Source organism: Geosmithia morbida, assembly GCF_012550715.1.
Source record: "Geosmithia morbida isolate 1262 chromosome Unknown scaffold_1, whole genome shotgun sequence".
In the NCBI taxonomy this organism is placed as follows: domain Eukaryota; kingdom Fungi; phylum Ascomycota; class Sordariomycetes; order Hypocreales; family Bionectriaceae; genus Geosmithia; species Geosmithia morbida.
In genome coordinates, this window is record NW_023336188.1 from 1,380,572 (window position 1) to 1,395,943 (window position 15,372).

A 15,372-nucleotide genomic window follows, 5' to 3' on the forward strand; every position below is an offset into this window, starting at 1 on the left:
ACATCACTGTCAATGGGTCTACACGGTCTGCAAGAAGGGATAAGGCATTAAGCATTTACCTACACTGGCTAATCGACTCGACAATATTCCCTTTCTTTCCTTGGGGAAAATTTTGCAACGAAGAGTTGGAAGGGAGCAGGTCGTCAGAGGTTGAGATAGTGTGTTTAAAGCGTGTGTCATCCAAGTTCGTAGAGGAAAATCTTTTGTGGGAACACCCGCCAATCTCTCTCCCCCTCCCTTTGCTTGGGCTGTTGGTGCTGCTTCATCTCCACTCACTGACTCTGCCCCTCTCTTGTTCTCTACAGCAGATAGATGTACCAGACGAGCTCACTACGAGTATTAATATCACCACTGACTAGCAATGTCACAGGCTCATAACATCTCTGTGCGTGGTTTGTACTCGTATCTCTCCACCCTTCCGAGTCTGGCTGATCTAATCAAAGGCAACCGAATCGATACTTGTTCAATCTTTCCTGTTCCTTCCTCCGTTTGTGACGGGTTCCACCGTCGGCGGGGCACCGGGTTTCTCTCCAGCTATAGAGAGAAGGGTGTGCTCATATGTAAAATATAGTCCGCAGTATTAATACTCGGGAAAATCGAAAAAAGTAATACTCGCTGCCTGACGTCGTACCACGAACAACCTGCAGCTACCTTCAATCGTCGCACCCGTACCACTGCACCCCTTCCCCATCGAGAAACTCTCTGACGTGTCCCATCACTGCTCGTCGGATAGAAGAGGGGAGCTATTAGAACGACAAAACGCCAAGAACCAGAAAACGATAAACAATATCATCCTCATTCAAGCTGACACGGCCCCGCTCGCCAAATATCTCTTCCTTATTTGACAGCTGGCAAGCACTGAACCGTCCGGCCGTCTCATCCCTGGGAGAATCCCTTGCGAGAATTCTCCTTGTCCTCCTCCAACAAGAACCCCATACGTTCGACACGACGGCCCCGCCAACGACCTCGTCACTCCTGCCGGGAGATGGACACCCTCCATCTTCTGGCATCTCGTCCCTTCCGCCGACGCTCTCGCCGATAGCGCGAGTATCGTTGCCTGAGTCTCAGTGTGTCGTCACTGACAGGACGAACACCCGAACATCTGTCGAATCGCGACCGAGCAATGCCGTCAGCATGTCTGCCCCAGCCGACAATTGGTCTTACCAGAAGCATCAGCAGCAGCAACCAACACTGCAACAGCAGCAGCGTCCGTCACCCTTGTCATTCAGAAGCATGGACTCGGGCTTCATCGGCGGCGTAGCGCTGCAAAAGTACAGACAAGCGCACGCTTCGCCGGCCCAGCAACACGATGCTGACGGCCCCAGTGGCGCGGAATCCACATCATCGAGCCAACGCCATTGTCATCGCGAGCGACCGATTCCCGCGCCCATCAATACAAGCATCCCGACCACGCAGCAGCTCTTGCAGCACTCAGAGCGAAAACCCGCCGTCTCATCCTTCGTCACACCGACTGATCTGAACTCGCCACCGAGCTCCGGCTCTGTTCCTGCTTCCCGTCGCCACGCCAGCGCGAGGATGGTGTCTGAACCTGCCGCTTTGCCGACCAAGTCTAGCAGCCAAACGGAACCGCAAAAGACCAGAAAGGGCTTGCCTTTCCTCAAGAACCCTATGTCTACCTTGTTGATGCGCAGAAAGGCTAGCCAGAATGTCCCCGACATGACGCCTCTTCCACTCTCTGTCGAGAAGGAAGAGCCCGTCTACGACCCTCGTATCAGGGGAACGCGCGTCCACGACTTTAGCGCTCCGCGCCGCAGGGAGGCAAAAGCCGCCGGTATGCCCGTCTCTCCGCAGATTGTGACGACACCGTATGCTGCTGCGTCGGCCTCCGCCTCTGTTTTTGAGAGCGAAGCGTCGCCGCACCTTGGCAGCGATCCCTCAGAGGTGACGCTTGGTCGGTCGTCATCCACAGTTGCCACCAAATCTCCCCCCTCCACTGCGACCTCTAGTGAATCGCAGGATGCATTGGTCAGTCCTGCTGTTGCACCTCCTGCTCATTCGGGGACTCGGGCAAATAGCCGTTCATATCAGCAACCACAGCAGCAACCACAGCACCAGCAGGAAGATGCCTATTCGATGTCAACAACGCTTCCCTACAGAAACGTTTCTGTCTCTACGGTTTCCACGGCAGCAACACCTTCTCGTATGGGAAGCTCAGCGACGCCCATGCGATCGCGTAACGTCTCGGATGTTTCCATGATGTCAGGAATCTCTGGCCTGCCCAAGCATATGAAGAGTACCTCATCGAGGTTCAGCTTCGACATGATTGGCGCTGCTAAGCAGGAAAAGGCCATGGAGGAGCGCCATCGCCAGCATCAGGCTGAGAAGGGCGGGCGGGAGGAGCCAGTCGTCAACAACGCTCGTGACTCACGCTTCGACGACTTTGATGAGGATTCCTTTGACTACGATGCCATGATGGATGACGACGGGCTGGAAGAGAGAATACCGGGCGTCAATGCCGACTACGACGACTACGACGACGGGTTCTTTCCAGAAGAGGAGGTTGATGATCCCGACAATGATCAGGAAAATTTTGCCGGCTTCAGTTTCCAGCGATCCGAGGGAAACCTAAGAGGTCTGGCGTCCAAGACACTCGACGACGAGGTCGGCAGCGGTAGCTTCAAAAGCAAGTCTACGGCCAGACAGTCGCAGCTACAAGAATCACCCCTGCCACCAGTGCCGGAAAAGCCTGCCGCACAGCCACAGCAGGAACAGCAGATGCCCAAACTCGCGCCAGCTGGACTGGGGATCGAGGGTATGAATGTGCAAGAGCTGGCGACCCAACAGGCCCCTTCAGCATCAACCGATAGCGACAATAAGAAACAACCGGGCCAAGTCGACGACCTTTACTACGATGACGGGGTTGTCGGCTTTGAAGGCGAATTCGCCGAGGATCTCGCGAGGCCACCTTCATGGGATGCGACGCCATTCGATGAGTCCATCTTTGACAACAACGACACGGACCAATATGGACGTCCCATTGCCGGGGCTTTTGCACAAGCTCAGTCGGAGAGGCAGGCGACGCTGAGGGGGTCGATAAAGCGGGAGTCGGACCTGACGTCGCGGTTTTCCGAGCAGTCGGAAGTGACGCGCTCAACGGCCCACACGTCACTCAGCACGGGCACCACCCTGGACAAGGGAGCTGTCAAGAAGGGAGGTGTGCCAGAGGTGTTCCAAGACATGGAGAATGCGCCATTGCCAGACCAGAACCCCATGGTGGCCTATCAGGCTGCCCTCGCGGCGGCGGCACGCAAGGCAGCTGCGACAGGCAAATTCCAGCGGGGTGGGGAGGACCCCTCGGCGGCAGAGCACCATGACGGGGCTGACGGCGACAACAACAATAATGAGGATAATAATAGATATAATGTTGACGGTGGCGACGACGGAAGCCACGATGATTACGACAAGTCGGCGTGGAAACCTGACGAATACGAGGCAGACAAGGACGACTACGAGTTTGGCGGTGGGTTCGAGAACATGGATGACTTCGAGCTCGACGACGACGCCATCATAGCCGAGGCCAATGCCAGCGCGCTAGCCAACGACGTGGACGGATGGTACGGGCAGGAATTCGGCTTTTACTCCGCATCGGTGCAGGGCTCACCGCACAAGCCTGGTAGCTGCGGCGGCGGCAACGGCAACGGCAGCAACAAAAACGGCAACGGCAGCGGGAGCGGCAAGGATGAAACGCAGTATGAGTACGCCAACGGCGGCGTGTTCGGCCCCAAGGGGGGCATAGACGGCACCCCCGGTGGGCGTATAGTCTCCCGCGAGCCCAACCTGACACCCATCACGGAACGGTCCGAATACTCGAACCGTAACTCGGTCATGAGCATGACCGCCTTCCCCGGTGGCCCAACCGGCGGGTTCGGAACCCCGATCCAGAGCCCCGGCCTGGCCCAGCTGGCTCTGATGTCGGACACGAACGAGGAGATGTCACTGTCGTCGCTCATGCGCCTCCGGTCCAAAGCATGGGGTGGATCGCAGGCCAGTGCCAGCCAGGTCTCCAGCCAGGCTGGGTCTCCCAAGTCCGAGAGGGGCGACACGCCACATTCTCCCTGGGCAGTAACAGCGCCACACTCACCATGGGCTGTGTCTACGGCAGCAGCAGCAGCAGCAGCAGCAGCAGCCAGCATGCACGGCCGCAAAGGCTCATGCCTCAACTTCGACCTGGAAGGCGGCGGGGCTGACTCGCTTCCCAGCCCCACCCTCATCAAGACCATGTCTGCCCCGGGAGGTGGCGTGGACCCGGACCACCAGAGCACACTCCCCTCGCCATCTATGCTCGCACGACGATCTGCCTCGGAGGCCCACAGGCGCTCAGTCAGCAGCGGCTTCTGTGGCACACCGGCCGACGAGATGCACAGTCCTAGCCACGGTCGCGGCGGCCACCATCACCACTCCCCCGTGAGTCCCGTGGCCTCGACCGCCGGCAGTGATGCCGCTGTTGCTGCTGCTGCGGCGGCCAGTCGGCGATCCGGTCTGGGCCACAGCTTGAGTCACCAGTCTCGCAGCTCGGCCGATAGTGTCTCGTACTCCATTGAGGAGGAGGAAAGCGGAGAGACGAGGTGGATCTTGGAGAGGAGGAGGGTCGTCGAGGCCGGACATGTAGAGATGGAGAGGGAGGTTGTCGAGGGGGGAAGGATCTGAAACTGAACGACTTCGTTCTTTCATCACGGGGAGAGTAATATGTGGCTTTTCGGGGAAAATGGATGTTGATATACCTTCTTCGTGGGGGGGGGGGGGGGGGGGGGAGGGGATATACAAAAGTACCATAACTAGTATTGATTACCAGCTATAGGCGTTTCTTTTTTTTTCTTTTTTTTTTTTCGCTTCTCGGAAAGGAGAATTGTCTTCACAGAGATATTGGGGAATAGAATCTTTCGCACGAAGAATTGAAGCATGCCCGGATTGATTGAGTGTTAGCAGTATCTACAGAACACATAATGCCATGCCTCATGACGATAGGCGACACCTGATGGTTAGACCGGCTGAGGTGGGACTGTGGCGTGACGCTCTTTCTATCTCTCTCCCTCGCCGGTTTCTCATCTTTGATCTACTCTTGTCTTTGATCGCGTGCAAGGTGTGGAACTGGATACCGACTTATTAATGATTCTCCGGCCTCCAACTAATCCATATCGTCGAATTTGACGGCCGCAAGACGATACGAGAACGTCTCGGGGAGACCTGGGCGAACTACGCCATGGGCTGCGGAAACAGTTGTCTTCCCGTACTAACAGATCGTCATCAAGATTCTCAAGGGGCTCGGTATCAAAGTCGTGGAGAGAGAAATCAGGGGTGGCCCGCCCAGCGTAAAGCTGGACTGCACCGCAACTTCAAGTATGATGTTCCACTGTCGGCGGTGCATCTCAATGGCAAAAGTGCTGCCATATCGAGGCATCTATATATTGCCTCGCTGACCAGCTGCCCCATGAATATAATATACATGGGGTGTTCTACCTGTAGCAACCCTTTGCTGTACGAGCGGGTATATCAGCTCAATCTAAATGGGAAACATGTCCAGCCTCGCCTTCATGGCTGGCCTGTGGAGTCAGGTAATGCGTCACAAACACTTATGCGATTACCGACTTGCGTAGTGAGATCTGGTCGTTGTATGCCGTTGCGCCTATCGCTAAGACGAGATATAGCTGGCCGAAAGGTCGAGTCCGGGGTAGCATCTCCCCGGCTTACCCAGAAGTCCTCCTACTACCGACAAAGATAGGGGATATTCAGGACACTGGTAGATCTTGCTTATGCAGGGTGTCCTCCCTCGTGGGCATCCTCATGGGCCTTGTGTTGTTTTCGGCTTTCGCCGCCTTCTCACATTAACTTGACAAGAAGCATGCTGGTGCCCTGGGTCTAGTAACCAAGATTTGAGCACACAATGGGCTCCTTGGACTCGATTGAGAAGGAGGAAAAGTAATGCTAAACGATCGTGCACTGGCCAAGGCAGATCGTTCGGAATATCAAGCCTAACGAGCCCCTCAATAATCGGCCCAATATAGGGAAAGCAAAGGAGGGAATCGCGGAGTGACTTTATAAATTCGGCGACCACAAGTACGGTCTACGGTCTGACTAGATCAAAGCATACGGAAGCCATTGCCATCCAACCCTATATATTTATAAGCATGACTTGGTTAACCTCTGATGCCAGTTGCTTAGCGACCCTTTAGCAACTCCGTGACGGTGTTAAACGTGTCGCTCTCCCCTGCAATTATCGTGTAAGCCGTTTCCGCATAGCCCCTGACGGCAGGGCATAGTTCGGGAGCCAGTTTAAGGTAGGCATCGTGTATGCGCAATAACGTCATGAACACAAGGCGGTCTGGCATACCCCACCTTGTGACCTCGAACTGAAGTTTACCCTTTTCATCCAGAGGAGGATTAGCGACGATTTTGTATCTCACTCCCTTCAGCCCTTTAACGTAGGCCTTGATAGCTTCGGTTGGCTTGTTCTTGAACCGGAGTTCCTGGCCGAGCGCTAGGTAAGGGTCCAAGAGCTCGAGGAGAATCGGCTCAGCGTCGCATTTGGGGTACGTCTTCTCAATGTTACTGAGCAATGTTTGGATCTGAGAAGCGGCATTGGGCTATCAAAAGGCACTTCTCAGTTTTGCCAAGAGGTCTTTGCGCTTCCGAATGCTGGTGGGTGAATCCATCTTTCTGTACACGCAGAGCTCGCAGCTGCAGATGAAGCCCCAAATCTCCAGGCCCCTTTGACATTTGCTATAAGACTCCAGCGTCTTCACGATCTTGTATGGGAAGTAGAGCTCCGCACTCGCAGGCAGTCCTTGGCGGCTCGGACAATTATTGCATCTCCAATGAACGAACGAGTGCAGTTGCCCATGCAGGAATAGTTGATGCGAGACGCCTGGACAATCTTTCCGTGTTGTGTACGGCTTATCCATTGAGGCCGTCACGTCCACAAGCGTGTTGAAGCTAGTCCTCGGGGCGCCAATTACGTTGAGAGTGATGATACTCTCTACTAGGAGACTGGGAACTTGAATTCAGTACAACCATTTGGATGCAGCAGGATGTGCAGAATAGTGTACTCACGAATCGACTACTGTGTGGCCATCAATTTCTGACAGAGAACCTCAGGAAAGCAGCTTCTATGGTACAGACACTTGAACGCCGATGATGCCTCGGGGTTATGATACAGCTTCTGAACGACTTGTGGAAGAAGTTTGGCAGATCCACCCGCTATCATTCTCTTGGTGTTCAGGTTCATCACTATTCCGAGCATACTGGAAGAGCCTTATCCCTCGGCAAAGAAATACACAAAGGCTTTTTTTTTTTCCCGCAGAGTACTAATTGACCAGCCCGCACTGCCTGTGTGGTGAGGAGGTCACGGCCCCGTCCTGGGGACTCACGAATCTCGTCGGGGGCGCAGAATGTAGCACAGTCAATCAACGGAGGTGTTTTGGATGCTTGCTTAAGCATCAGATGAAATGCATACGAGCCAGTCTGCTGTTATGTCATCCTGGTCCTGACACGTGCCAACTCGGGTTCCACGGCCGGGCTGGCGGGATTCACCTTCTTGAGAGCGCTGAGCTTGTCTAAGCAACTATTGGAATTTCCCAGTTCGTATAGCGCCCGTGCCTCTCGAAAGAGCTGTTTTTCAGATAGCGTTTCTGGATCGCCGCCCCGAGAGGCGTTGGTGACTGCATCCTCAATGTTACCGAGTCGGAGGTTGGATAGAGAGCGGTTGAGGTACGCCAGCTGCTGTTCAACAGTAGTTGCAGTCTCGATGGCTGCCGAGTACCTGTGGAAGGTCAAGATCAAGCTCTTTCAGCATAATATGACCGAGTTAGAGAAACGTGGTTGGGGAACTCACAATCTTCTAGACTCGGCCCATTTTCCTTTTTCGACAGCGTCATTCCCCAGGGATCGAAGGCTTGCACTGCTACCCCACAGCGATGATGGCTGTCGCCACTTTCTGGGAATACGCTCATCGGATTCATCTAACCAGACAACGTCACCGACATTGTGAGTGGTCAAAGAATAAATTCCAGATGTCGTGGACTTGAGAAACGGTTCCTTGAGAATCAACACAAATATCCAGTGAATCAGCTCCACGGCGGGTACCAAATCCTCCTCAGGTTTGTTATAGAGTTGAAGCAAAACAGCAGTCCCCTGCCGATCCTCGACAATGGCTGTGATAGCAACTATGCGGTCTGGTGGTGTGACAGCTCGAACGGTGACATGGTGGCCCTTCCAGCGTCATGTCAGAAATCATGATGGGACGCAGCTGATCAAGTGGTCTCATACAAGGGCTGTACGGATCCGGAACTTGAGTGGTCATAATGTTGTAACGGTCCATCATCATGCGAAATTGCTTTGCCATTCGGCTTTAAGAAGCTCCGGATCATGATGTCAGGCGAGGGGTGTGCTGTGGCCTTTTTGTCTTTCTCCTGCTTAGCTTTCTCATTGGCAGCTATGGCTTTCTTCAACACGACAGCATAGTCGGATACGCGGGTCACGTCGTCGATGTTCATCGTGGACTTCGTGCTTTTGATCTGGGTGGCTGATGAACGGAAGAAGGAAGAGGACATTATGAGAAGAGACGACCAGAGCAACTATGGTGTTGAGATATCATGCTGGGTTGAAATCAAAGAAAAGGGAGCCCTTATATATCGATATAAAGATGGGAGGGTAGCCAACAACACGGGGAGAGTTGGCCACCGGAGCAAGCGCAAACCTGCAGCCTGCAGATTGTGCCGTCCAGAATATGAAGAAGTAAGTCCATTGGTAGGGAATGGAGCTATGGCGACAGAGAAACTTTTTGCCTGATGCAGTGTAAGGGAAGCAGGCGTTGGTAGTGTGCTTCACGATTGGGGAGACGTGAAAACATTCATCCCATATCTCCGGCAAGTGCCAATGACAACGACTACTCTTGCCGTCACAGAAAAGGAGCGGTTTATTTTGTGCTACTCTTTCTATTTCCGTCGAATCAGGGCAAGGCGCCTCACCCACCGATTGTCAAGCCACAACCTCAACAGTTGCCAATCATGCATGTTGCAAACGCGGGTGTTACACCATACCAACATGAGGATATGAGTATATTCCGAGACTAAGAGAAACCAGACTTGGTACTGCATCGGGTTGTCATTCGTTCATTATTTTCTTAAGTAGAGTGGCCATTGAGGCTTTATTTGCGGAAAATAGGAGGACATGGTAAAGACAGCAAGAGCAAGACAAAACAAAATGGAGAGCAGAGAAGAAGAGAGAATCATAGTAGCACATAGCGGGGTTTTATTGGTCATCACCTCGGACTACATGAATATTATGTGCTTAGACAACTCGCCATACGTCCAGATGGTCCACACCTCTCACTCTTCAGCATCTCAGCCCACCACCCCGAGTTCAATAAGAGGACTAGAGGATGACTAATATTCGAATCTGGTCAGCCGCCACTTCATGTATCCTGACCCCTAACTTCACCTCTGCATCACCTTCTTGATCGCGCTCACCAAGTTTCTATTCCATGTCTCCTCCTAATCAACGATAGGACTGTATATTTTCCTATACGTGCCTGAAATTTGTGCCCATGGCAGTGCGCTTAAGCCGACGACAACCAAGGATCTACAGCTCATGTCGCAGGCCCACCCGGCATACGACGAGGTGGTCGCCAGGCACGGAATGCTACAGCTCTCAACAGCGAGGGAAACAACAAGATGGTGGGACTACGGAAACACACACGGAAAATGGCAAAGATGAGGATAGGTTATCACCTTCTCGCCGTGACGGCGACGGGCAATTAGGTGCCATGAGCCGGCGGCTCGAACAGGCGACCGAAGAGGCCATGGTAAGCGGTGGCCTGGCGGGACAACGAGCAATCGAGGACGCCGGCTTTTCAAAGGAACTTAAAGCGAAGCTCCTTGATAGAGTACAGGACGCCAAGTTCCGACAGCAGTTTGCTGGGGCTTTTGCTGAGGTGGGGATGCCGGCGGCGGCAGGAGTAGGGACGAGAGCTACGGCGATGGCTCAACCTTGGACTGGCCAGGAGTCGACGGAAGATGCGGTGCTACGCATGCTGGATGACTCCAAGAAGCCGCTTGGCTCTGGCCAGCGAGGCAAGTTTGAGCCGCCGCCCGTGGACATGCGCATCAAGAGGGAGCCAGTCCTCAGCACGGCGGAACGGGCAGGCCGGGCGCGCGACAAGGCACACTTCTACCCGACAAGGTCATCCATGGAGAACAGCAAAAGCAAAGTAAAGGGGGGTAAGAATAGCAAGGAGACCAAGGGTATGAGCGAAGAAGAAAAGGAAGGGTTTCGCGAAGAGTATCGCGAGAGGTTCGCGCCATTTGGCGTGCGGCGCGGCATGCCCAACACTCTGGGTGGGTTGGCGGCCATGGCCAATGAGAGGATTGAGGACGCGATTGCCCGGGGCCAGTTCAAGAATATCCCGCGTGGAACGAGCATCAAGCGCGATGCGCGAGCGGACAACCCGTTCATCGATACGACGGAGTACATCATGAACAAGATGATTCAGCGGCAGGAGATTCTGCCGCCGTGGATCGAGAAGCAACAGGATCTGATGCGGCAGCTAGGGAAGTTCCGCGAGCGCATCCGACGCGACTGGAAGCGGCACGTGGCTGACAGCATCACGGCCTCGTCCCTGCGCGGTGGCGGCTCTCTGGCAGAGCAGATGGAACGCGCTGAATGGTTCGCTAAGGCAGAGAGGGTTAACAACCCTCGGTTACGCAGCGTGGATCAGATTCCCGTGCCGACAAACGTGACGGAGGATCCCGTCATGGTCAAAATGCGCCAGCAGGTGGACGAGCGCCACAACGAAAACAAGAACGAGGACAGCAACGAAGAAGGAGCGTCTGCTCACGACGGAATAGCACCCTTTCGTGATGCCGCATGGGAAGAGGCCCAAAAGGCGTATATGACTCTGGCGATTAACGAGCTCAACGCCATGACACGGGCTTATAACCTCATGGCGCCGGACTTGGCCAAGAAACCGTACTTTTCTCTGCAGCGAGAGCTGGCGTCGTGTTTCTCGGATGTGGCGCCGCAGGTGGCCGGAGAGATCAAGGACAGGGCTACCAGGCCGAAGAACCCGGCAGCGGCGTCGGCGATATGGAGCTTGGGTACCGGGAGCGCCGGTGTTGCTGAGAAGAAGGCAGTCGGGCTCATGGATCATTTCCGGAAGGGGGACGACTATCGGTCTAGTGTCCTCGAATCTGGGGACAAGCCATATGGGTTCAAAGAGTGGTGGAGAGATATGAGGGGCCTCAGCAAGAGCGGTTAGTACATAGACATGCACGCGCATTATAGTGACAATATAGCCCACCTAGAATTTGCCAACTTCTCCGTACGAGTATTGCAGGACTAGTACAAAGAGGATGACGAAGTACTCCGTAATTGAAATTGACCCCCGAACGTGCGGGCGAAGCGAGATTAGCCGCCCAGCAGGGCTTTCAGAGGACAAGATAGGCTCATGATCTCATCCGTATCGAAGGCAGGATGGAGCGGCATGTGACGGCTAAAGTGGTGTGAAGGGAAAAGCACTCGCGTTTGCCGAAGCTGGTCGTTCCCCCCCCCCCTCCCCCCCCCAGTCTAGAACCTTGTCCTCGGTTCCTGGCTGGTCGGATGCACGCCAACTTGCACCCCAGACTTGAAAGGGGGGGGAGGGGGCATCCGAAGGGGGATAAGATGCATCATTGGACGGGATGAGGGGCTGCCAGAATACGGAAGGATCCAGTCACATACAGACTATTGGTGATGGGGGGAGGAGATGGGAGAGGGAATCTTGGCACCATCAAGATAGTCGTATATTACAACACGGAGTAATAGTACTTTTCGCCATCTGGACCCTAGACAAGGGGACCATTTTCAGGAAATATATGTACGAGTAGTTGTACACACCCAGGGCCGACGAAGTGGAGTTATTGCGGGCAGCAAGACGATTGGTTATGATTTATCCCAACTACTAATATTACGGAGTAGACACGGACTAAATCGAATTTCCCATGGATTTTGATTCCCATTTGTGCGGTTCCACTACTGACGAGTAGTACCAGTATTACGGTGTAATATAAATTTCGCTCTTTCTCTCTCTCTCGCTCTCGTCCTCTAAGAAAACCCCCCCTCCAGACCGAGAGTTGGAAAAAGAGAGGCCCATATTAATTTTTTCTACTACTCTTCCTTCTCCTCTCTTTTCTCTTCCCCCCTCTCGCGCGTCCACTTTGGCCACTGCTCGCTCAAACTACGGAGTATTATTTACCACCATTGCTGCTAGTTACTTGTTCTCATTCAATCTCCAGGTCCGAGTCTCCCGTAGTAGCGGCACCACCCCTTTTTTTCTGTTGGCATTGCCACAATTCGTCTTTTCTCTCCCTTCCATCACCATTGCTGTGCGCTCCTCCAATTGGATTTGATAACCATCGCCAAAAGGAAACGACCCTCTTTCCTCCTTCCCCTTCTTGTTTATACCAACGCTCCGGGAGTGTGTGTGAAACGCGTCAAGTGAGAGAGTAAGAGAGAGAAGAGAGAAGAGGTGCGGTGCGTGCGGCGTTGCGCAACAGGAAACATGGGGGACAAGGTTCATGAAACGGGCGTTGAACCCATCATCGATGACGAGAAATCCGAGTCAAAGACGCACAAAAATGTCGTCGATCATGCAAGAATCGCCGCCGAGAGGGAGCACAACATGACCCTCCTCGAGGGAATTCGTCTCTATCCCAAGGCCATCTTCTTCAGCGTCATCATCTCTACCTGCATCGTTATGGAGGGCTACGACATATCGCTGGTCAATAACTTTTGTAGGTGACACTCGGTCACTCCCACTGCACACTTACGCACTACCACCTCGATGATCTTCATGTCACAGCCTCACATGAGCCTCCCAGCCCCACCATCGCCACCATCACCACTACCCCCCCCTTTTTTTTTTTAACCCTTCTTACTTGCAGACAATTTTACTGACCTCTCCCTTAGATGCTTTCAGCCAATTTAATCGTAAATATGGTGTTCAGCTTGAAGACGGCACCTATGAAGTTCCTGCATCGTGGCAGGCTGGTCTCAGCAACGTGAGTTCCTCATTTCATCCCATCTCAGCCAATCTCATCCAATCTCATTTCGCGTGATACTGATTACCATGATCATCATACAGGGCGCCCTCGTTGGTGAAATCCTGGGCCTCTTCATCAATGGCTACGTATCAGAGCGTTTTGGCTACCGTCGCACCCTCCTGACTGGCCTCGTCTGGCTCGCCGCCTTCATCACCCTCTTCTTCACGGCCCAGAATGTCCAGACGCTTCTGGCCGCCGAGATTCTCTGTGGAATCCCATGGGTTAGTAGTCTGCGCGCATCCACTGTCCATATCGCCCAACCCCCAAAGACCAATGGCTGACACACACTATAGGGCATGTTCCAAACCATCACCGTCACCTACGCCTCCGAGACGGTCCCCGTAGGTCTGCGCAGCTACCTGACGACGTACGTCAACGCGTGCTGGGGAATCGGCCAGCTCATCGGCGTGGCCGTCATCTATGCCATGCTGGACCGTGAGGATGAGTGGGCGTACCGGATCCCGTACGGCTTGCAGTGGATGTGGCCCGTCCCCCTCTTCATCGGCATCTACTTTGCCCCCGAGTCACCCTGGTGGCTCGTGCGCAAGGGCCGGATCGAAGACGCCAAAAAGGCTCTCCTGCGCCTGACGAGCCAACGCCCCGGCGACGGCAGCGACTTTGACGCCGACGACACCATCGGCATGATGTTGCACACGACAGCCCTCGAGGACAAGATGACCAAGGGCGCCTCGTGGTGGGATTGCTTCAGGGGCGTCGACCTCCGTCGCACTGAGATTGTCTGCATGGTCTGGGCCATTCAAAACCTCAGCGGCAACTCCTTCTCCAACTACTCCACCTACTTTCTCAAGCAGGCCGGCCTGTCCGAGCGCAACTCATACGCATTCGCCATGGGCCAGTACTCGATCAACATTGTTGGCGTCCTTGGTGCCTGGGGTCTCATGACGCTCGGCATCGGCCGCCGCAAGCTCTACCTCTACGGCCTGTGCGCCCTCTGCGCCATGCTCTTCGTCCTAGGGTTTCTCGGTCTCGTTCCCGAGGACCACCGCAAGGAGGGCGCCCTCGCCACCGGCAGCATCATGATCGTCTGGGCCCTCTTTTACCAGCTCACTGTCGGCACAGTCGCCTACTCTCTTGTCGCCGAGCTGTCGTCTCGTCGTCTACAGGTTAAGACGGTTGTACTGGGTCGCAACCTTTAGTATGTCCAGCTCTTCTTCCCTCCCTCCCTTCTTTTCTTTTACGCTCCTTTATTTACCTCCGCACTTGGACTGTGCACTGACCCGTTGACAGCAACGTCGTGGGCATCATTACCGGCGTCGTCACCCCATACATGCTCAACCCCGATGCATGGAACTGGCGCAACTATGCCGGCTTCTTCTGGGCTGGCATCTGCTTCTTCTGCATCATCTACACCTTCTTCCGGCTTCCAGAACCCAACGGCCGCACATTTGCCGAGCTCGACGTCCTGTTTGAGCGCAAGGTGCCCGCCCGCGATTTTCACAAGACAAAGGTCGACGTGTTTCAGCACCACGTTGAGGAAAAGGTGATAGACCAGTTCAAGCAGCTCGATAATCAGCCGTGAGGTTCCGTGAGGGCGGTCTGACCATGGACTGTTTCATTGTCATGCATGCCTCTTCTTCGTTTCCTTCTTTCGCTTTGGCATAATTTGGCATAACGGCGCAATGAATTTACGGTGAATGTATACATACCTGTGCATCGTACCTACTTGTTTTGGTATATATATATATATATATATATATATATATATATAATATTAGTAATAAGACTTGGATTTGATCCTAATTTTACCCCGCAGGACAGAATTACCCGTCTGGTCAACTACGAGGCTGCTCGACACATGGTGTGATGCGACGAATATAACTCGACTCAGACATGGGACGCACACATGATCATTGGTGCATGTATTATTTATTGGTCAAAATCCTTTCCCCATCTATTGCGGGAGGTGTTGCCAGTCTCCAGACACCCAACTCCGGCGTCTGGGGTACACCATACTACTGTATTATTACTTCTTCTGAGACTAGTATGTTGGCGCTATACCCTCTGCAACGCTCTGAATCAGACACTGCTACGGTGAGTCGGCGACTGATGCCATCCTTGGGCCATTTCTTACAGGGGGGCAGCACTGGGTACGTTCTGCTCTACAGTTACAGGGGTCCGGATGCCACCCGGACAACTCCCGCAGTTTCTGGGGAGTTTCAACTGGAGACGGGACCTTACGGACCAGCGGATGGATGGATGCCTGGGATCGAAGGTAGCTTTGCGTATCTGCAATAACCTGCTGTAAAAAGTGCTGGTA

The 15,372-nt window shown here is 53.9% G+C and overlaps 4 protein-coding genes across 4 annotated transcripts; 3 read left to right on the plus strand and 1 right to left on the minus strand.

Moving 5' to 3' along the window:
• Positions 1-930: 930 nt before the first annotated feature.
• GMORB2_1168 (uncharacterized protein) lies at positions 931-4,668 on the plus strand (the record flags this gene model as incomplete). Its single annotated transcript, XM_035463150.1, has 2 exons — positions 931-3,564; positions 3,793-4,668. Coding segments are annotated over 2 exons (3,510 nt in total), but the record flags the coding sequence as incomplete, so codon positions are not given.
• Positions 4,669-6,176: 1,508 nt separating this feature from the next.
• Positions 6,177-6,735, minus strand: GMORB2_1169 (SET protein; the record flags this gene model as incomplete). The annotated part of the gene is made up of 2 exons (XM_035463151.1): positions 6,177-6,602; positions 6,682-6,735. 2 exons carry the CDS (start codon positions 6,733-6,735, stop codon positions 6,177-6,179), a joined length of 480 nt encoding a protein of 159 aa, XP_035324575.1.
• Positions 6,736-9,781: 3,046 nt separating this feature from the next.
• On the plus strand, positions 9,782-11,272 carry GMORB2_1170 (protein of unknown function (DUF1992); the record flags this gene model as incomplete). Its single annotated transcript, XM_035463152.1, has 1 exon — positions 9,782-11,272. One exon carries the CDS (start codon positions 9,782-9,784, stop codon positions 11,270-11,272), a length of 1,491 nt encoding a protein of 496 aa, XP_035324576.1.
• Positions 11,273-12,553: 1,281 nt separating this feature from the next.
• Positions 12,554-14,634, plus strand: GMORB2_1171 (MFS transporter, SP family,ral alpha glucoside:H+ symporter; the record flags this gene model as incomplete). Its single annotated transcript, XM_035463153.1, has 5 exons — positions 12,554-12,785; positions 12,961-13,052; positions 13,136-13,315; positions 13,388-14,250; positions 14,343-14,634. 5 exons carry the CDS (start codon positions 12,554-12,556, stop codon positions 14,632-14,634), a joined length of 1,659 nt encoding a protein of 552 aa, XP_035324577.1.
• Positions 14,635-15,372: the final 738 nt, after the last annotated feature.